Genomic DNA, 22137 nt, shown 5'->3' on the forward strand with positions numbered 1-22137 from the left:
AATATTTAAGACCACGTTTAACATCTCCGTTTACCATCCTAAAAATAGCATTGCTATATCAAATATGCCGATAAAAAGCGAGGAGTATATTGGTGCTAATATGTTGTGGACGCATTTTCAAACTACTCTCTCAATGTCCACTTATCACGTGGCAATTACGGTGTCCGATTTGATCCAATTTTCTCTTAACATTAAACACATTCAAATGTGGTGCAGAACTGCTGATGTTGGGACATTTTACTGAAGCACAACACCGTATCACAGTCTTTCATTCTATTATTGCACGACATGCGAGAAATGACTTAATGCTCCATCATATTATAGACAATTTTGCAAATGTTGTACCTATAGGTAAGAATATTCTTTTCACAAACATATATTCTTTAAAATCCTAAAAGTTTCTTATATGTATTAATTGTAATTATATCTGGCATTTTGTTTTTGCAGAGTGATTAACACGATTGTAGCGTTAACAGACATTATTAATCATGTGTACGCTGAAGACCAAATTATAAAGGTAAATTTTTTATCAATACATATAAAGCATATTAATATAATAATTCATAAAGAAATATAGCCAATATAGGTGTATGTATATACACATATACATATAAATAAGTAAAGATAATTAAATCTGATAAATCACAACCTAAATATACGTATTTTGCGAAAAAATGATGTCTCATGAAAAATAAAAGAATGGAATTTAGAGAATAGAATTTTCTTATCGGATATATGCATATCTTTGAAAAAAATTATCTTAAACATAAAAACTGTATTATTTAATTCGATTGTACCATCATGTTATTTAGCCTATTAACTTGAGTACCCACCACAGTTACGACCTTACAGTTTGTTTTCACGATACCACATGTTTACTACATGCTATATTGATATCGTCGTTAGTATTCAGTGAACTCTCGACATGTAAGGTTGTGGAATGCTAGAACATATACTTACGACAGTAACAGCGGTATATCAACCGTAAATAAATTGCTATCAGAAGTTGTATTTTAATCGGAGACACAATTTTAATAGGTACACTAATAGAAAAGAAGCATCTGTAGTTCTTCTCAAAGGTAAATAATAGAACATATTTAAAATAATAAATCTAATTTGTTTTCAATCATTATCAGATAGTACATAAATAAGTTAAATATTGCTACTTATGGTCTTTTTATTATACACATATATTTATATATTGAGGGAACGAATAGACCTTTAAGCTAAAAATAAATACGCGAATCTATCACGAGTGCTTGAAAAAAATAATTTCATCTTTCAACATTAAAATGCTGTGATTTTTAATTGCTGTGATTGAAATTTGAAATTATATCCCTTATTGTTTCCTATTGTTTTTTCTATGTCACAATAGCGCAATATCTTCATTAAACCTTGTTTGTACTGTTCTTTCTTTTGATAACGACACGTTACAGATATTGGAAACGAGACTAATTATGAAATTATTACAATTATTGTTAGATGCTAGTTTAATATTTATCTCTGTAAAAGCTGCTAACAGTAATGACTCGTCGGCTGAAGCATATTATTGTATAAATAAAGAATCAATGCAACTAATACAATATGATCTCAAATTAATAATATACATCAACGAAGATGACTACAAAAATACAGATATTTATGGAACATTCAAATCATATATCGATGAGCAACGAGCAAAAGGCAATTTTATCTTCCATGGCCAATCAACTATATTTTTTCGAGTAACAAGTGAAATAAATACAATATGTCTACATGTACAAGACTTGAAAATAGATGAAGCGGCGACAAAAATTATTTATACTTTCGATGGTACCTTAAGTTTGACCTATAAACCAAGGATGCATAAATATGATGAATCAACACAAACTGTTATCCTTTATGTTGATGATATTGCCCGGTATAACTTTTATAATTATCGCCTGGTCATGAAATTTATCGGCAGTATAACTGATGACGCAGGAGGCTTCGTCAAAACATCCTATATAAACAATAAAGGAGAAAAAACGTGAGTTGTAAAAATGTAATAGATTTAAATACATTTGTTTGGTAAAAATCATAATAAAATAATAATGATTTTTTTCATGTATAATTGGTTTACATTCTAATTAATTTGGAAAATAATATAAATATTATAAACGTTTTGCACATAAGTACCGTATAATGTGAAGGTATCGCTATGCATCTTTATTATGTGACACAATAAAGATCGCAGAAAATATAAAAATTCAGCATAATAAAAACATACCACATTATTCTTATACGCCGGCAATTTTAAAAATTTAAACCATACTGTTAAAATGTGATAGGTGGTTTATCGCAGCAGCTGATTTTCGAGGAATTGGAGCCCGACGAATATTTCCATGCTGGGACGAGCCGGATCTCAGGATAAAATTTACGATTTCCATAATGCATCATAAAAATTATACAGCTTTATCGAATTCGCCGATTAACTACGTGTCTACAGATGACAACGGGATGGTTTGGACACGCTTCAAGACAACGTATAATATATCCGCTTATCACGTAGCGGTTGTATTGTCCGATCTTGACCGCATAACTGAGAATATCTGGTGCAGAAGAAACGTGAAAAAGCAGATAAAATTCGCACAGCAAATTGCTGAAAAAGCTACTTTGTATTTGAAAAGTATATTTCACGATGCACAGTTTCCACCGAAAGTAGATCATATTGTAGTTCCGGGTTTTCGAGACGAAGGCCTGGAAAGTTGGGGACTCGTTCTTTATAGGTATTGCTTTATACATATAATTAAAAAGAAATTTTAATATATGATGAGAAAAGTTTTTCTTCCAATAAATTTTCTAGAATATTAAATTGAAAAGAATGCATTATTAAATAACAACAGAAAAATATTCTGTATACTACATTGTGCATAACAGAACAATGCATAAAATAACGCATATTTACAGCATATTACATACAATTTTCAACCAAATTATCGATATTATCATTTTTCGATTAAACTCCATAGAAAAATATAGAAGAAGATTTTTGATCGAATTATTTTATTATTTTTTAGGGAAGCAGCTGTTATCTACGATGACAAATTAGATTCTATTGCATGGCAATTTGAAGTAGCACGCATAGTAGCGCGTAAAATGGTACATCAATTCTTTGGCAATCTGGTCAGCCAAACTTGTTGGTCTTATCTATGGTTGAACGAAGGCATTGCTACGTTATTGTCAATGAAGATCGTCAAAGAGGTTGTTTTCTTTTTGTGTCACTACGCAAACAAGAAAAAGAAAAATTGATATAATTGGTGGAGAATTTTCAAATTTTATAAACTATTTTTAATCTTTAAAATTGCAAAATATTAATTCAAATTTTAATTAAAAATTTCAAATTTTTAAAATTATTATGGTATTTAAAATATGATACATATATTGAGTTCAAAATTGCACGCACTCTAAAATAAAAACTAACTAAAATTATGACTAATTTTCATTAAAATAAATGTCGCTTTAGAAAATGTTTCTATATTTTTAAACTATTATTGTTACAAATACTAGAAAACTTAATTTAGTAATTGCATACAATATATTACAATGTATTCTTATTAAATAATTATTTGATTCAAATGAAATTTTTGTCACTAGTTTGTACATTTTCATTTGATGGATTTACTCGTAGTACAATTTCAACATGAGGCTCTTCGTTTGAATGATCATTACGATATGCCTCTTATATCAGAAGCTTTTACACCCGAAAGCATTAATTCTCTTTTCTCTTTCACATACTATGTTAAAGGTAAGAGTAAGTAAATATCGTTAAATTACTGTCTATAGAAAATTTCTAATTGTAAATATCACAAAACCATGTCGAAGATTTACTTGCAAATTTGTTTGTAAACTATTTGTTAGGATTGCTAAGACAAACATTTTTAAAATCAGTTATAATTTCAAATTTATTAAAATTGTAATTGAATTATTTTAAACCTGCTTAATCACATTTCTATGATATTAATTGTTACAGCACCTACTTTTACACGTTCATTGTTACAAACGGTATCTGAACATACGTTTGTCCAAGGTCTTAATAAATATTTATCGTAGTAAGTAATAACTGGATTATAATATTAATTATATACCGAATGCATAAACAAACGTAATAATAAGTGTCTCTTATAATTGGAAGCGGCATATGATTAACATAGTGATAAATTAAATCGCGATTTTATACTTTTCAATTCAGTCTCTACTGCAGCCATTAAATTAATATTAAAACTTTGCAAATTCAGCCAGCTTAAATCCATCGATAATTTGACTACCACAATTGACATATTTTTCGATGCTTTACAAGAAGTAGAGTATAAACCAAATATTAGCTTGAAAATGAAAATGAATCAGTGGACAAAGCAAAAGCGTTATCCCATACTACAGGTGACACGAGAATCTCCTGGAGATGATGTCGAAATAACTTTGCAAGAATATCCGGATAAGTCATATCCGAAAGACTTGTACATTCGACTGACTTATACTATACAGAGTCAGGCTTACGATATTACTACGGAAAAATGGCTGACTCCACAGATTCCAATTTTACATTTAACTGATATTAAGAAAAATGACTGGATTATCGTCAACGTACATCAAGTTGGTGAATATAAATTAATAAATTTATTATGTTTCTATATATTCATGTATAAATAAAATTGTATATAATTTTGTAAATAATTAAGGAAATGAAATTTGTTTATTGTATACGACAGGATACTATCGTGTTAATTACGACAATGATAATTGGCGAAAACTTATGGAATATCTAAATTCAGAGGAACATGTCAATATACGTGTACTTAATCGTGCTCAAATCATTGACGATGCATATTATTTTCTATTAAAGAACAAACTCGACTTCCGTTTCTTTAAAAGTCTCACGTACTATCTATCAAAAGAGACAAATTATGTAGGGTGGTATCCTATGTTTAAAATTATGGAAGAGATATCAGGCTTCTTCCCATTTCCAGAAAGTATAGAAGTCGAGGTAAATAATAATAATATTTGTCAATGAAAAATATTAATTATCTGAAATTGTTGCGTATAAAATATCAAATTTATATTTAAAACTATATAAAAACTATAAAATTGTATACAAATAATAAGATTAGTTACGTTTTTTTATATCAGTTACTTCATTTAAAATAAATATAAAATATGTAAACCATAATGTTATCATATTTGCTGTTTTGACTAGATTTTTAACAATTTAATAAGATAGAAATTTTAATTTATAATCAAATGTATCTTTTTATTATAAACATAATTATTATAAGTATTATTCTAGTATACGTATATACAAGTATGTGTGCTCACTTCTTTTGTTATAATGACAACAAAGCAATGTAAAATTTGTTATTTATCAATTTCTAGGAGCACTTTCGGAAAATCTTGGATTTAGTTCTGGGAAAGATAAGATATGCATTCATTGAGGAAATATCAAAAGAGGATGTTTTTACTAAATGTTTAAGACAAGAAGCCGCAAAGTGGGCATGCATTCTAAATTCTTCGGAGTGCACCGCTAATGCCTCTCTTGAATTAACAAAACATTACATGCATATATTTAAACAAAAAAAGTACGGATATGTAAATATAAAACGATAGAAGTGTAATTATTATAACAAATTTTTAGCCTTTCACTAAATATTCTAGAATTTTGCCGTGGTGGAAGGAATGGACATACTGTAAAGGACTGATGTCGGCGGACGATATTTCATGGAATGAAGTGTTCAATTTAGAAGTATTAGATAATAATCTTTTAGAATATTTAGCGTGCACTAAAAATCATACCATCATTATTGGTTATCTCGATTTATTGAAGTCGGGACATTTTACTGAAGCACAACACCGTATTACAGTTTTCCATTCTATTATTGCACGACATGCGAGAAATAAATTAGTGCTCGATTATATCATGCTAAATTTTCGAGACATAGTTCCTAGGTAACAATATTCTTTTCATAAACGTACATTGCTTAAAATCATAAAAATTTGTTATGTGTATGAATTGTTATTATTTCGTTTTTACAGAGAGATCGACACGTTTGTAGCGTTAACAGACATTATTAATCATCTGTATTCTGCAGATCAATTTAGCAAGGTAAATTGTATGAATGTATATATTAACATACATTTTTGATTGTGCTGAAAACATAATATTACTAAGGCTACGGTCAAGGTGACGCTACAAATGCTTTAAAGCGTCCTTCTTTTCTTTCTTTCAATGAAGAAAGAAAGAGAAGAAGAACGGTTCAAAGAATTTGTAGCGTCACGTTGACCGTAGCCTAAATTCCAAATACATGTAAATATAAACCAATTCCTTTTCCACGGTATCTTTTCATCCTTCTTCAATCTTCCTTCTTGTATTTCTGCTCTCTTTCTCAATTTCTCATGATATTTTTATTTCTATTTTCTTCTTTGATGTTTCCTCTGCATTCTCTCTTTTCTTCTTCCTTTCTCTCTTCTCTTCTCCTTTTTTTAAGGTTCCTATATTAATTCTCTATCCACATTTTCATGTTTTCCTGATCCTTTTTCGATGGCTATTTTATTTTCTCTTTTTCGATCCTTCATAAAGAAATATTTTCCAAATTTCTTCTTTACTCATTTCTTCTTTTCACTATTTTGTCTCATGTTTTTCTACGTATTGTAGAAAAATTCGTCTTTCGCCTTCCAAAATTTTTCCTCTTCTTTTCGTCTCCTGGATGAATATTATAATATCAATAAATATTGTCTCTCATACACAACAAGAATAATGTAGTAATAATATATGGTGATGTAATCTATTTCAGGTACAAGACTACGTACAAAATAATTTCTCTAATAAAATGTTTTCCTATATTATCCAAAAGATAAATATACGATCGTCAGAAACCACTAAACACGTTGGCTATTTCAAGAGCTTTTTAAAAACGGAGTGAATTAATGTTTAAGAATATTATGTACTTATCTATATGTAATATCCTGTATTCTATTATTATATAAATATATTTTTATGTTTTATTTTATTCTTTTTTCAGTTATGCCTTTTTATATTAGTAATTTTTCCTCACTATCGGTCTTTAATAATATCTTCACGACAGCACAATATATAGCTATTAAAACTTACTAATCGAACGCGTAATTTTTCGGAAAAATTATCTTGGATATAATAACTGTAATATATTTCATTCAAATGTGTCATTATTTTATTTAGCTTATTAATTAGAACATCCACGGCCTTATAGTCATGTTTGTTTTGTTACATACGACCTTACAGTTTGTTCTCAACCCCCGTATTTAATACCGGCTATTGATATCGTCGTCAGTATTCGGTGAACTCTCGACGTGTAAAGTTGTGGGCTGCAAGAATATACTTCTACTCCTGACAGTGGTAATTGTTCAACGGTAAATTAATTGCTACTAAAAAAATTATATCTCAATCACAATTCTAATATACAAAGTAAATGACACAAAACATCTGAGGCTCTGTTCGAAGATGAATGTGTAATAAAACATATTTATAATAATTGAAAGTGCTAATACAGTGCTGTATCTTTATTTCGTAGTTCTAGAAAAATGAATTTATAAATGTATTTTTCAATAAAATACACTTTTTTAAAATAATGTAAAAATAAGTCTAAATTTAAAAAATACAAATAAAAATATAAATCATAATAAGAATGAGCAATACAAGTTGACAAAAGCTCGCATTATGTTCTCGCATTTTGTAATTTGGCTAAAAGTAAAGATTATAATTAAGGATTATAATTAAAGTGTTCTATTATAATTACACTGTAATTCACAGACGTCTATGTATATAATTCGTATTGGATTTTTTATTCTTATTTAGATTTTATTCAAGTTTATTCATTTACCTATCGTAACCAACACAAATTCCAAATATGTGTCATATCATTGTGGAGTAATCTTAAACTCAAAAGAAATTATAAAATGTCAAATAAGAATCTATTAAGAGTTTAAAGCAATTTATTCAATTGAGATTATTATTGCAATGTTAAAAACAAATATTTAATGCCACTTATATCTTGTTCTTTACGTTATTTCAAAATAAGTACTTATAAAATTAAATGTAACAAAATTCTAAAATTACATTATATTAATTTATTTCGAGCTAACCAACAAAGAACAAATACTAATGCCTCATGTGAAAAGATATGTATTCCATTTGTATATATACGTTTGCTGGAATTTGTTTTTAGTCTTCATTAGATAGTACATAAATAAATTTGACTTTGTTTTGCTTACTGTTTCTTTATTTCGTACATATTTAGCCTAAGGGAACAAACACACTTTCATGCTGAAAATAAACATGTTCATACATCATGAGTGCTCGAGAAAACTAACATTATCCTTCAGTATTTTATAAAAACGTTTGTTTAATTTTAAATTCTGAGTTTTCCAGAGAAACATTATTAGAATTAAATTGCACTTTGTTTATACTTTTCTTTTCTCACAAACAAACTTTGTTACAGATACCTGAAACGAGAATCAACATGGAATTACTAAAATTATTGTTATTTGGTAATCTATTATTCATTGCTGTAAAGGCTATTATTACCGACAAAGTCTTGGATGAAGACAAATGTATAGATAGGGAGTCAATTGAATTAATACAATATGATATCGAATTAATAACATACATCAACGAGAAAGACTATAAGAACATAGAAATAGATATAGATATTTATAAACAATTTAAACCAGTTTTCGACAAGCAACGAGCAAACGGCGATTTCATCTTCCAAGGTCAATCAACTATGTTTTTTCGACCTAAAAGTGACGACGTAAACATAATATGTCTGAATTATAAAAACCTGCTAATAGCTACATTGGCCACAGAAATTACTTATTCTTCTAGTAATGGTACAAGTACGACCATTAAACCGAGGTCGCATGAACTTAGTGGACACAAACAAACTGTCGCCCTTTATTTTGATGACGTTGTCCCGTCTAACTTTTATAATTATCGCCTAATCATGAAATTTGTCGGTAGAATAACTAATAATACAGGAAGCTTTTACAAGACACCCTACATAAACGATCAAGGAGAAAAAAAGTAAGTAGTAAAAATCCAATAGATATATACATTTGTTAGATAAAAATTAAAATAAAATGCGAATTATTCCACTTATATTAAATGTACGCATACTTTAGATAATGCGGATAATAATCTAAATATTATATGTGCCAATATTACTTTTATATAATATTTTCTATGATATATTAAGAACCATATAAAATAATAATACAGCGTAATGAAAAAAAAAACGCTAGATGATACTCTCGATTTGTCTCTTACTAGCCACATTTAAACATTCTCTAACCCAACACTTATATGCCAGCAATGATTGAGAAGATATATTGTTAAAATGTTATAGATGGTTTATCGCAGCAGCCGATTTCCATGGGGCTGGGGCCCGAGAAATATTTCCATGCTGGGACCAGCCAGATATCAGAACAAATTTTAACATTTCCATAAAGAATAATCAAAAATACATAGCTTTATCGAATTCACCGAGTGAAGACTACGTGGAGACTACAGATGACAGCGGGATGGTTTGGACACGCTTCAAGACAACGTATAATATATCCGCTTATCACGTAGCGGTTGTACTGTCCGATCTTTATCCCATTTCTGAGAATGTATGGGGCAGGAAAAGCGTGGAATCGCACATAAAATTCGCACGGGAAATTGCTGAAAATACTACCTTGTATTTGAAAAACAAGTTTCACAAAGCACAATTTCCACCGAAAGTAGATCATGTTGTAGTCCCGTGTTTCCGAGACGAAGGCCTGGAAAGTTGGGGACTCGTTCTTTATAGGTATTGCTAACAATACATATAATTCGAAAGAAATTTTAATTTTTATTGGAAAGAAAATTTGCTTGTGATAAGTTTTTTAAAATTTCACAATTTGTAAAATACTCATTTTTGTATTTTTGATTGATCTTATTAAATAGCAACAGAAAAACGTTGTGTGATATATCATCATGCATTTACTGATTTAATGAGCAATACAAGTTTACAGTATATTATTCACATTATATTCATCAAAATTATCGATATTATCGTTTTTACATTATATACGATTAAAGACACTTAGAAAAATATTTTTGATCGGATTATTTTATTAATTTTGTAGTGAAGCAGCTATTATCTACGATGAAAAGTTAGATTCCATTGCATGGAAAATTGAAGTAGCTCGCATGGTAGCGCGTAAAATGGTACATCAATTATATGGCAACCTAATCAGCCAATCCTGGTGGTCTTATATGTGGTTAAACAAGGGTATTGCTTCGCTTCTGACAACGGAGATCATCAAAGAGGTTGTTTCCGTTAGAAACTTTCTGTGTCACTAAGCATGTAAAAGAAAAGCTAGTTGATAATACGTAAACAATTTTTTTGCTTTTATCAATTATTTTACATCTTAAAACAATGAAATATTGATTGTTGGAATTTTATCATATTTTCATGGACTGAAATGTAAAGATATGAATTTGAAAATAAACATATCTATTTTAAATTTGAAATGATTTAGCTAGAATTCAAGAATTTGTTTTAAAATTTTCAAGTAATAACTAGTTTTTATTAAATTGCATGTCGTTTTAAGACAGGTCATTATAATTTTAAATTATACAATAGCTATTATGAAAATAGTAATGTGTTCTGTTATTAAATAATTTTTTAATAATATCAAAATTTTTGTCTTTAGTATATAAATTATCGGTACCCGGATTTATTCACGGTACAACTTCAATATGAGTGTCTCCGTTTGAATGATTATTATGACATGCCCCTTGTATCAAAAGTCGTTACACGCGAAGACATAAATTCTCTTTTCTCTTTTACTTATTACGTTAAAGGTAAGAATAAGTAAACATAATTAAATAATTGCGCGCAAAAAATTTTTAAATATAAATGTAATAGAAGATAATAATAATTGAAAGTAAATTCGTCTGCCATCTAATTATCTATTAATTTGAGGAGACACACATTTTTTAGTGAAAAAAAAAAATACAAAATACATAATTAAAACTTAAAACTCATCTTTTTCTACAAAATTATTGTGTCTTTAATTTTATTAGAATTTTATTTAAATTATTTTAAATATGCTTAATTATATTTTATAACTTTATAATATTAACTGTTACAGCACCTGCATTTGTACGTGTATTGGAACAAATGGTATCTCCAGATACATTTCAAACAGGTCTCAAAAAGTATTTAAACAAATAGTAAGTAAAATAACTATAATATAATAATTATACTGAATACATAATCAGACATAATAATTTAAGTATCCATTATAATTAAAGGTTACATAAATTGTTTACATAATATATATAATACGTAATTTTATATTTTTTAATACAATCCCTCTGTTATAGCCTTTAATGTTACAAATTTATCTTAATGAATTTAGCCAGCTTAGATCCATCGATATTTCGACTAACACAGCTGACAAATTCTTCGATCTTCTACTACGTTATGACGACGAAGCATATGGTCATTTAAAAAAGACATTGAGTGAATGGTCGAAACAAAAGCGCTATCCCGTACTGGAAGTGACGCAAGAATCTTCAGGAGATCTGGCCAAAATAAAATTATCGCAAGAATATGTTAATGAAACATATGGGCAAAACTTGTGGATACATGTGACTTATGATACACAGAGCCGTGGTGAAAACAGCAAATGGCTGAATCCGGACAATCCACATTTTCACCTAACTGATATTTTTAAAAACGACTGGATTGTTGTCAACGCACGACAAACTGGTGAATATAAATTAACAAATTTGTTATGCTTCTATATCTATTACAGATGTAAGATTTTATTCTGCATAGTTAATTGAAAAATAGTTATAAAAGTTATTCATTGTGTACGACAGGATACTATCGTGTTAATTACGACAAGGATAATTGGGAAAAACTTATGAAACATCTAAATTCAGAGGAATTTGAGTTAAGTCATGAGTTTATTCATGTACTGAATCGTGCTCAGATCATCAGTGACGCATATTATTTTCTATTAAGAAACAAACTTGACTTTCCTTTCTTTAAAAATCTCACATACTATTTAACAAGAGAGATAGATTATATAGCGTGGTATCCAATGTTTAAAATTATGGAAGAGATGTCGGGCTTTTTCCCATTTCCAGAAAGTACGGAAATCAAGGTAGATAGTGATAAAGATTTCGTCAATGAGAAATATTAATTATCTGATTGTTACGTATGAAATATTCGACTTATTTTTAAAACAACTAAAAAATTTCACGTAAATGAAGTACATAACTAAAAAATCTTAATTACGTCTTTTTGTAACAGTTATTTTATATTAATTATTTTATTTGAAACAGGTATAAAATATTTAAAAACGGAATATGATTATATTTCCCGTACAAATAATAATTTTAGTATTTTAAACATTAAAAATTATTTTATAATCGTGCATATATTTTATGCCATATTATTATAAACATTAATTCATTAGTATATTATAGAATTTCTCAACCTGAATGTATATGCTATCATATTTGATCTTAAATTGAAAAAGTAATCTTTTACAGTTACATCTCAATATTTCTCTTTAACAGATATAGATCGCAATTTAAAAGTTTGTAACAATTTTCTAAAAATAGAAATAATTTTTTATTTAAAAAATAATTTATCTCAACAAAGTATATGTAATAACTAAATTTTTGAAAACTGATACTTTATATGAAAAACATGAAAGAATTAAAAGAAACGTATTTTAACTATTAAAATATAAAAAAATAAAAATAGTAATACTTGAAATATAATAAGATTTATCTAAACGTGCCTGTCTGCTTATACATAATCCGTCTTATTACAATAACAAAAAAATTAATATGAAAACTTTGTTATTAATTTGTTTTTAGGAACACCTTCAGAAGATCTCGGAATCTGTTCTGAGAAAGATAATACATACAGACAAAAATGTAATGTATGAATTTACTGAATGTTTAAGACAAGAAGCCGCAAAATGGGCATGCAACCTGGATTCTTCGGAGTGTACTCATAGTGCCCATCTGAAATTAACATCACTTCACAAAAAGCGGTACCAATAATACTTTTCATAATTACGGTTTATCTAGTCATGCTCGAGAAAAAATTATCAAAGTATAAAATGATAAGACGTAAAACGTAACTAATAACAAATTTTTATTCTTTTACTAAATATTCCAGACTTTCGCCGGTTTGGAAGGAATGGACATACTGTAAAGGACTGATGTCAGCGAGCAATAGTTCATGGAATGAAGTGTTTCATTCAGGAGTATTAGATAATAACCTTTTACGATTTTTAGCGTGCACTAAAAATCATACCGTCATCATCGGTTATCTCGATTTATTGAAATCGGGACGTTTTACTAAACCACAACATCGTATCACAGTTTTCCATTCCATTATTGCACGACATGCGAGAAATGAATTAGTGCTTACTTATATTCTAGACAATTTTGCAAATGTTGTACCTAAGTAAGAATATTCTTTACACAAACACATATTGTTTAAAATTGTAAAAGTTTGTTATATGTATTAATTGCAATTATATTTGGAATTTTGTTTTTACAGGGAGATTAAGAAGATTGTAGCGTTAACAGATATTATTAATAATCTGTATTCTATAGATCACCTTGAGTTTAAGGTAAAGTTTAAGGAATATAAATATATATAACACATTTCTTGATTGTGCTGAAAAGATACTATTGCAGACAAATGTAGAATTAGATTCCAATTCCTCTAGATTCCTTTAGATTCCTTTTCCACAAAAGTATTTTTGTTCTTCTTCCTTCTTGAATTTTTACTCTATCTCTCTTTCCTCAGTCCCTCTTAATACATTTCCTATTTTCTTATTTGATGTTTTTCTCTGCGTGTTTTTTTCTTCCTCTCTCTTCATACTTCGATATGATTCTTCTTAATTTCTGTTCCACGTTCTTCTATTTTGTTCTCTCTTATTCTCTTTTTGATCGCTATATTATTTCTTCTTCTTCGATTCGAGAAAGAAATACTTTCAGAAATACTTATGAAATTTCTTCTTCGATCATTTATTTTTCTCATTATTTTGTCGTGTCTTTTTCTATACTGTGAACAAATTTTTCTTGGTTCGTTTTCCACAATTTTCTTCGATCTCCCTTCTTCGACTGTTTTTTCATAATGTAAATAGATATTACAATATCGATGAATATTGTCTCTCATATTCAACAAGAATAATGCAGTAATAATGACTGTTGACATAATCTGTTTCAGGTTTATAACTACGTACGATTTCATTTCTCTGATGAAATGCTTTCACATCTTAAAACAAAGATATATAGACGATTGGCACAAATCAATGAACACGTTGACTATTTCAAAAGCTTTTTAATGACGAAGTTAATTTATGCCTAAGAATATTATGTACTTATCTATATGTAATTTCATGTATTCTATTATTATATGAATATATTTTTATGTTTTATTTTAATCTTATTTTCAATTATGCATTTCATATTAGTAATTTTTCTTCACTATCGGTCTTTAATAATATCTCCATGATCGCACAATATATAGCTATTAAAACTTGCTAATCGGAAGCATATTTTTTCGGAAAAATTATCTTGAATATAATAACTGTAATATACTTTATTCAAATGCGTCATTATTTTACTTAGCTTATTAATTAGAACATCCACGGCCTTATAGCCATGTTTGTTTTGTTACATACGACCTTACAGTTTGTTTTCAAAACCTGTATTTAATACCAGCTATATTGATATCGTCGTCAGTATTCGGTAAACTCTCAACTCTCAACGTGTAAAGTTGTGGACTGCAAGAATATATTTCTACTCCTGACAGTGGTAATTGTTCAACGGTAAATTAATTGCTACTAAAAAAATTATATCTCAATCACAATTCTAATATACAAAGTAAATGACACAAAACATCTGAGGCTCTGTTCGAAGATGAATGTGTAATAAAACATATTTATAATAATTAAAAGTGCTAATACAGTGCTGTATCTTTATTTCGTAGTTCTAGAAAAATGAATTTATAAATGTACTTTTCAATAAAATACACTTTTTCTAAATAACATAAAAAGAAGCCTGAATCTGAAAAATACAAATATAAAAATATAAATCGTAATAAAAATGAGTAATACAAGTTGACAGAAGCTCGCATTATGTTCTCGCATTTTGTAATTTAGCTAAAAATAAGGATTATAATTAAAGTGTTCTATTATAATTACATTGGAATTCACAGACGTCTATATATATAATTTGAATTGGATTTTTTAATTCTTATTTAGATTTTATTCAAGTTTATTCATTTGTCTATCGTAACCGGCACAAATTCCAAATATGTGTCATATCATTGTGGAGTAATCTTAAACTCAAAAGAAATTATAAAATGTCAAATAAGAACCTATTAAGAGTTTAAGACATTTATTTAATTCACATTATTATTACAATGTTAAAAACAAATATTTAATGCCACTTATATCTTGTTCTTTACGTTATTTCAAAATAAGTACTTATAAAATTAATACGCTAATGTAACAAAATTCTAAAATTACATTTAAATTAATTTATTTCGAGCTAACCAACAAAGAACAAATACTAATGCCTCATGTGAAAAGATATGTATTCCATTTGTATATACACAGAACGTTTGCTGGAATCTAATTTGTTTTTAGTCTTCATTAGATAGTACATAAATAAATTTGACTTTGTTTTGCTTACTGTTTCTTTATTTCGTACATATTTAGCCTAAGGGAACAAACACATTTTCATGCTGAAAATAAACATGTTTATACATCATGAGTGCTCGAGAAAACTAACATTATCCTTCAGTATTTTATAAAAACGTTTGTTTAATTTTAAATTCTGAGTTTTCTAGAAGAAACATTATTAGAATTTCATTGCACTTTGTTTATACTTTTCTTTTCTCACAAAGAAACTTTGTTACAGATACCTGAAACGAGAATCAACATGGAATTACTAAAATTATTGTTATTTGGTAATCTATTATTCATTGCTGTAAAAACTATTACCGGCAAAGTCTCGTTGGATGAAGACAATCGTATAGATAGGGAGTCAATTGAATTGATACAATATGATATCGAATTAATAACATACATCAACGAGACAGGCTATAAGAACATAGATATCTATAACAAATTTAAATCATATTTCGACGAGCAACGAGCAAAAGGCAATTTCATCTTCCAAGGTCAATCAACTATGTTTTTTCGACTTAAAAGTGAAGACGTAAACAGAATATATCTGCATATACAAAACCTGATAATAGATGAAGCGGCCACAGAAATTACTTATATTTCTAGTGATGGTATAAATACGATCATTAAACCGAGGATGCATGAATACGATAACAAAACACAAACTGTCGCCCTTTATGTTGATGACGTTGTCCTGTATAACATTTATAATTATCGCCTAATCATGAAATTTGTCGGTAGAATAACTGATAATACAGGAAGCTTTTTCAAGACACCCTACATAAACGATCAAGGAGAAAAAAAGTAAGTAGTAAAAATTCAATAGATATATACATTTGTTAGATAAAAATTATAACAAAATGCTAGTTATTCCACTTATACTAATTTTACGCATACTTTAGATAATGCGGATAATAATCTAAACATTATATGTGCAATATTAACTTTTATATAATATATTTTATGATACATTAAGGACCATAGAAAATAATAATACAGCGTAATGAAAAAAACGCTAGATGATATTCTCGATTTGTCTCTTACTAGCCACATTTAAACATTCTCTAACCCAACACTTATATGCCAGCAATGATTGAAAAGATATATTGTTAAATTGTTATTATAGATGGTTCATCGCAGCAGCCGATTTCCATGGGGCTGGGGCCCGAGAAATATTTCCATGTTGGGACGAGCCGGATATCAGGACAAATTTTAACATTTCCATAAAGAATAATCAAAAATACATAGCTTTATCGAATTCACCGAGTGAAGACTACGTGGAGATTACAGATGACAGCGGGATGGTTTGGACACGCTTCAAGACAACGTATAATATATCCGCTTATCACGTAGCGGTTGTATTATCCGATCTTTATCCTATTTCTGAGAATGTATGGGGCAGGAAAAGCGTGGAATCGCACATAGAATTCGCACGGAAAGTTGCTGAAAATGTCACATTGTATTTGAAAGACACGTTTTACAAATCACAATTTCCACCGAAAGTAGATCATGTTGTAGTCCCGGGTTTCCGAGACGAAGGCCTGGAAAGTTGGGGACTCGTTCTTTATAGGTAATGTTAACAATACATATAATTCGAAAGAAATTTTAATTTTTATTGGAAAGAAGATTTGCTTCCAGCAAGTTCTTTAAAATTTCACAATTTGCAAAACACTTTTGTATTTTTGATTGATCTTATTAAATAGCAACAGAAAAACGTTGTGTGATATATCTTGCATTTACTGATTTAATGAGCAATACATATTTACAGCATATTATTCACATTATATTCATCAAAATTATCGATATTATCGTTTTCACATTATATACATATATACGATTAAACTCAACACATAGAAAAAAAATTTTGATCGGATTATTTTATTTTTTAGAGAAACAGCTATTATCTACGATGAAAAGTTAGATCCCATTGCATGGAAAATTGAAGTAGCTCGCATGGTAGCGCGTAAAATGGTACATCAATTATATGGCAATCTAATCAGCCAATCCTGGTGGTCTTATATGTGGTTAAACGAGGGTATTGCTTCGTTCCTGGCAATGAAGATCATCGAAAAGGTTGTTTCTTTAGAAACTTTCTGTGCCACTAAACATGTAAAAGAAAAGTTGGTTGATATAATACATAAAAATTTTTTTTGCTTTTATCAATTATTTTACATCTTAAAACAATTAATCATATTTTCAGGGACTGAAATATAAAGATATATTGAATTTGAAAATAAACATATCTATTTTAAATTTGAAATAATTTAGCTAAAATTCAAAAATTTGTTTTAAAATTTTCAAATAATAACTAGTTTCTATTAAATTGCATGTCGTTTTAAAACAGGTCATTATAATTTTAAATTATACAATAGCTAGAAATAATAATATGTTCTTCTATTAAGTAATTTTTTAATAATATCAAAATTTTTGTCGTTAGTATATAAATTCCCAGTACCCGGATTTATTCACAGTACAATATCAACATGAGTCTCTCCGTTTGAATGATTATTACGACATGCCCCTTGTATCAAAAGTCGCCACACCCGAGGACATAAATTCTCTATTCTCTTTTACTTATTACGTTAAAGGTACGAATAAGTAAACATAATTAAATAATTGTGCGCAAAAAATTTTTAAATATAAATGCCATAAAAACATATAAAGGAATAATTATGAAAAAATTTTTCTATCATTTATTTGTCTATTAGTTTAAGAAGACACATTTTTAGTGAAAGAAAAATACATACACATAATTAAAACTTAAAACTCATCTCCTTCTAAAAAATTACTTATGTCTTCAATTTTATTAGAGCTATATTTAAATTATTTTAACTTTATAATATTAATTGTTACAGCACCTGCATTTGTACGTATATTGGAACAAACGGTATCTCCAAGTACATTTCAAATAGGTCTCGATGATTATTTAAACAAATAGTAAGTAAAATATAATATAATAATTATATACTGAATACATAATCAGACATAATAATTCAAGTATCTATTATAATTAAAGGTTACATAAATTAATTACATGATATATATAATAAGTGATTTTATATTTTTTAATATAATCCCTCTGTTATAGCCTTTAATGTTACAAATTTATCTTAATGAATTTAGCCAGCTTAGATCCATCGATATTTCGACTAACACAGCTGACAAATTGTTCGATCTTCTACAAGCAACTCTACTACCTCATAACCATATAAAATATGCTAATTTAAAAAAGAAATTAAGTGAATGGCCGAAACAAAAGCGCTATCCCGTACTGGAGGTGACGCGAGAATCTTCAGGAAACATGATCAAAATAAAATTATCGCAAGACTATGTTAATGAAAATATGGGCAAAACCTTGTGGACATATGTGACTTATGCTACGTACTCATACTTACAGAGCCGTTTTTATGAAGGCGATAATTGGCTGAGTGCGCAAAATCCACATTTTTACTTAACTGATATTAATAAAAACGACTGGATTATTGTCAACTCGCGACAAACTGGTGAATATAAATTAATAAATTTGTTATGCTTCTATATCTATTACACATGTAAGATTTAATTCTGCATAGTTAATCAAATAGTTATGAAAGTTATTCATTGTGTACAACAGGATACTATCGTGTTAATTACGACAAGGATAATTGGAAAAATCTTATATACCATCTAAATTATAAATATTCAGAGAAATATTCCAATATACATGTACTCAATCGTGCTCAGATCATCGATGACGCATATTATTTTCTATTAAGGAACAAACTTGATTTCACTTTCTTTAAAGATCTCACATACTATTTACCAAATGAAACAAATTATATAGCGTGGTATCCAATGTTTAAAATTATGGAAGAGATGTCGGGCTTTTTCCCATTTCCAGAAAGTACGGAAATCAAGGTAGATAGTGATACAGATTTCGTCAATGAGAAATATTAATTATCTGATTGTTACGTATGAAATATTCGACTTATTTTTAAAGGAACTAAAAAATTTCACGTAAATGAAGTACATAACTAAAAAGTCTTAATTACGTCTTTTTATAACAGTTATTTTATAACAGTTATTTTATTTAAAATAGATATCAAATATTTAAAAACGGAATATGATTATATTTCCTGTACGGATAATAATTGTAGTATTTTAAACACTAAAAATTATTTTATAATCATACATATATTTTATGTCATATTATTATTACAAATATTAATTCATTAATATATTATAGAATTTCTCAAAACCTGAATGTATATGCTGTCATATCTGATCTTAAATTGAAAAAGTAATCTTTTACAGTTACATCAATATTTCTTTTTAACAGATATAGATCGCGACTTAAAAGTTCGTAACAACTTCCTAAAAATAGAAATAATTTTTTATTTAAAAAGTAATTTATCTCAACAGAGTATGTGTAATAACTACATTTTTGAAAACTGATATTTTATATGGAAAACATGAAAGAATTAAAAAAAACGTATTTTAACTTAAAATATGAAGAAATATAAATACTAATACTTGAAATATAATAAGATTATCTAAACGTGCCTGTCTGCTTATACATAATCCGTCTTATTACAATAACAAAAAAATTAATGTGAAATTTTTGTTATTAATTTGTTTTAGGAACATTTTCAGAGAATCTTGGTATCTGTTCTGAGAAAGATAGGATATACAGACAAAGTAAAAGAGGATGTTTTTACTGAATGTTTAAGACAAGAAGCCGCAAAATGGGCATGCAACTTGCATTCATTGGAGTGTACTGATGGTGCCATTCTGAAATTAACATCATCACTTCACAAAAAGCGGTACGAATAATACTTTTCATAATTACGGATTATCTAATCATGCTCGAGAAAAAATTATTAAAGTATAAAACGTTAAGACGTAAAACGTAACTAATAACAAATTTTTATTCTTTTACTAAATATCCCAGACTTTCGCCGGTTTGGAAGGAATGGGCATACTGTAAAGGATTGATGTCAACGAGTATAATGTTATGGTATCAAGTGTTGCATTCAGCAGTATCAGATAATGACCTTCTACGATTTTTAGCGTGCACTAAAAATCATACCATCATCATCCGTTATCTCGATTTATTTAAATCGGGACGTTTTACTAAACCACAACATCGTATCACAGTTTTCCATTCCATTATTGCACGACATGCGAGAAATGAATTAGTGCTCACTTATATTCTAGACAATTTTGCAAATGTTGTACCTAAGTAAGAACATTCTTTACATAAACACATATTGTTTAAAATTGTAAAAGTTTGTTATATGTATTAATTATAATTATATTTGGAATTTCGTTTTTACAGGGAGATTAAGAAGATTGTAGCGTTAACCGATATTATTAATCATCTGTATTCTCAAGATCAACTTGACAAGGTTAAGATAAATGAATTTAAGGTAAAGTTTAATGAATACAAATATATATAACACATTTCTTGATTGTGTTGAAAAGATATTGTTGCAGAGAGACAAATGAAGAATTAGATTCCAATTCCTTTAAATTCCTTTTCTACAATATTCTCTTTTAAACTTTCTTCTTGTGGTATTGCTCTATCTCCTTTTCCCTCAATCTTTCTTAATACATCAACCTATTTTTTTCTTTGATATTTCCCCTGTCCTTTATTTCTTCTTCCTCTCTTTTCGTACTTCGATATGATTCCTCTTAATTTCTCTTTCACGTTTTTCAATTTTATTTTTTCTTATTCTTTTTTTGATCGCTATGTTATTTCTTCTTCTTCGATTCGAGAAAGAAATACTTTCAGAAATACTTACAAAATTTCTTCTTCGATCATTTATTCTTCTCACTATTTTGTCGTGTCTTTTTCTATACTGTGAACAAATTCTTCTTGATTCGTTTTCCACAATTTTCTTCGATTTCTCTTCGACTGTTTTTTCATTGTCTGAATGAATATTACAATATCGATGAATATTGTCTCTCATATTCAACAAAAGTAATGCAGCAATAATGACTGTTGACATAATCTGTTTCAGGTTTATGACTACGCACACAATAATTTCTTTGATAAAGTGTTTAAACATATTATCCAAAAGATAAATTTACGATCATCAGAAATCACTAAACACGTTGACTATTTCAAAAGCTTTTTAATGACGAAGTTAATTTATGTCTAAGAATATTATGTACTTATCTATATGTAATTTCATGTATTCTATTATTATATGAATATATTTTTATGTTTTATTTTAATCTTATTTTAAATTTTTGAAAACGTAATAAATCAATGTTTAGATATATTATGTATTTATCTATATATAATATATCATCAATATAATGTAATAAAATATGTATATTTTATTGTTACATAAATAAATTTTTATGTTTTATTCCTAGTCTTATTTTCAATTATGCAACTTT

The 22137-nt window shown here is 28.0% G+C and overlaps 3 protein-coding genes across 10 annotated transcripts; all 3 read left to right on the plus strand.

Annotated features, from left to right (window-relative positions):
- The first annotated feature begins 887 nt into the window (after positions 1–887).
- On the plus strand, positions 888–7014 carry LOC139820303 (glutamyl aminopeptidase-like). Of its 6 annotated transcripts, none has more exons than XR_011733938.1 (12): positions 888–1079; positions 1437–2008; positions 2310–2747; positions 3039–3222; positions 3616–3766; positions 3992–4070; positions 4257–4615; positions 4728–5002; positions 5389–5591; positions 5648–5755; positions 6046–6115; positions 6804–6870. XR_011733938.1 is itself a non-coding variant. In XM_071790468.1 (12 exons), exons 2-11 carry the CDS (start codon positions 1458–1460, stop codon positions 6082–6084), a joined length of 2367 nt encoding a protein of 788 aa, XP_071646569.1. In that variant the 5' UTR covers positions 888–1079; positions 1437–1457; the 3' UTR covers positions 6085–6115; positions 6804–7014. The 6 variants fall into 6 exon arrangements, 5 of the variants coding, with proteins under 5 accessions (XP_071646569.1, XP_071646570.1, XP_071646566.1 ...); XM_071790468.1 differs by having other exon boundaries at positions 5668–5755; positions 6804–7014; XM_071790465.1 differs by having other exon boundaries at positions 889–1079; positions 5668–5958; positions 6804–7014.
- A 36-nt stretch (positions 7015–7050) lies between these two features.
- Positions 7051–14499, plus strand: LOC139820302 (aminopeptidase N-like). 3 transcript variants are annotated; one of them, XM_071790461.1, is made up of 12 exons: positions 7051–7398; positions 8487–9070; positions 9393–9836; positions 10156–10339; positions 10726–10876; positions 11167–11248; positions 11437–11789; positions 11903–12189; positions 12914–13092; positions 13221–13511; positions 13608–13680; positions 14283–14499. In XM_071790461.1, the coding sequence occupies exons 2-12, from the start codon at positions 8508–8510 to the stop codon at positions 14421–14423; spliced, it is 2748 nt and encodes a 915-aa protein (XP_071646562.1). In that variant the 5' UTR covers positions 7051–7398; positions 8487–8507; the 3' UTR covers positions 14424–14499. The 3 variants fall into 3 exon arrangements, with proteins under 3 accessions (XP_071646562.1, XP_071646563.1, XP_071646564.1); XM_071790462.1 differs by having other exon boundaries at positions 7051–7384; XM_071790463.1 differs by lacking the exon at positions 7051–7398 and having other exon boundaries at positions 8620–8760.
- Positions 14500–14592: 93 nt separating this feature from the next.
- LOC139820267 (aminopeptidase N-like) lies at positions 14593–21893 on the plus strand. Its single transcript, XM_071790413.1, has 12 exons — positions 14593–14886; positions 15983–16554; positions 16877–17320; positions 17640–17823; positions 18188–18338; positions 18606–18687; positions 18874–19253; positions 19364–19647; positions 20371–20552; positions 20681–20971; positions 21068–21158; positions 21753–21893. The coding sequence occupies exons 2-12, from the start codon at positions 16004–16006 to the stop codon at positions 21891–21893; spliced, it is 2781 nt and encodes a 926-aa protein (XP_071646514.1). The 5' UTR covers positions 14593–14886; positions 15983–16003.
- The last annotated feature ends 244 nt before the right edge of the window (positions 21894–22137 follow it).

This window comes from Temnothorax longispinosus, chromosome 10 (genome assembly GCF_030848805.1).
Source record: "Temnothorax longispinosus isolate EJ_2023e chromosome 10, Tlon_JGU_v1, whole genome shotgun sequence".
Taxonomy (NCBI): Eukaryota; Metazoa; Arthropoda; class Insecta; order Hymenoptera; family Formicidae; genus Temnothorax; species Temnothorax longispinosus.

Excerpts from the sequence above, each read along its gene's own strand:
- LOC139820267 (XM_071790413.1), top strand. The coding sequence starts at position 16,004 with ATGGAATTACTAAAATTATTGTTATTTGGTAATCTATTATTCATTGCT. Across the intron at positions 18,339-18,605 it reads TTTTACTTATTACGTTAAAG|CACCTGCATTTGTACGTATA; the intron begins GTACGAATAAGT and ends TAATTGTTACAG. Across the intron at positions 19,254-19,363 it reads TGTCAACTCGCGACAAACTG|GATACTATCGTGTTAATTAC; the intron begins GTGAATATAAAT and ends TGTGTACAACAG.
- LOC139820302 (XM_071790461.1), top strand. The coding sequence starts at position 8,508 with ATGGAATTACTAAAATTATTGTTATTTGGTAATCTATTATTCATTGCT. Across the intron at positions 9,837-10,155 it reads TGGGGACTCGTTCTTTATAG|TGAAGCAGCTATTATCTACG; the intron begins GTATTGCTAACA and ends TTAATTTTGTAG. Across the intron at positions 11,249-11,436 it reads AAAAAGTATTTAAACAAATA|CCAGCTTAGATCCATCGATA; the intron begins GTAAGTAAAATA and ends TAATGAATTTAG.
- LOC139820303 (XM_071790465.1), top strand. The coding sequence starts at position 1,458 with ATGAAATTATTACAATTATTGTTAGATGCTAGTTTAATATTTATCTCT. Across the intron at positions 4,616-4,727 it reads CGTCAACGTACATCAAGTTG|GATACTATCGTGTTAATTAC; the intron begins GTGAATATAAAT and ends TGTATACGACAG. Across the intron at positions 5,003-5,388 it reads CAGAAAGTATAGAAGTCGAG|GAGCACTTTCGGAAAATCTT; the intron begins GTAAATAATAAT and ends ATCAATTTCTAG.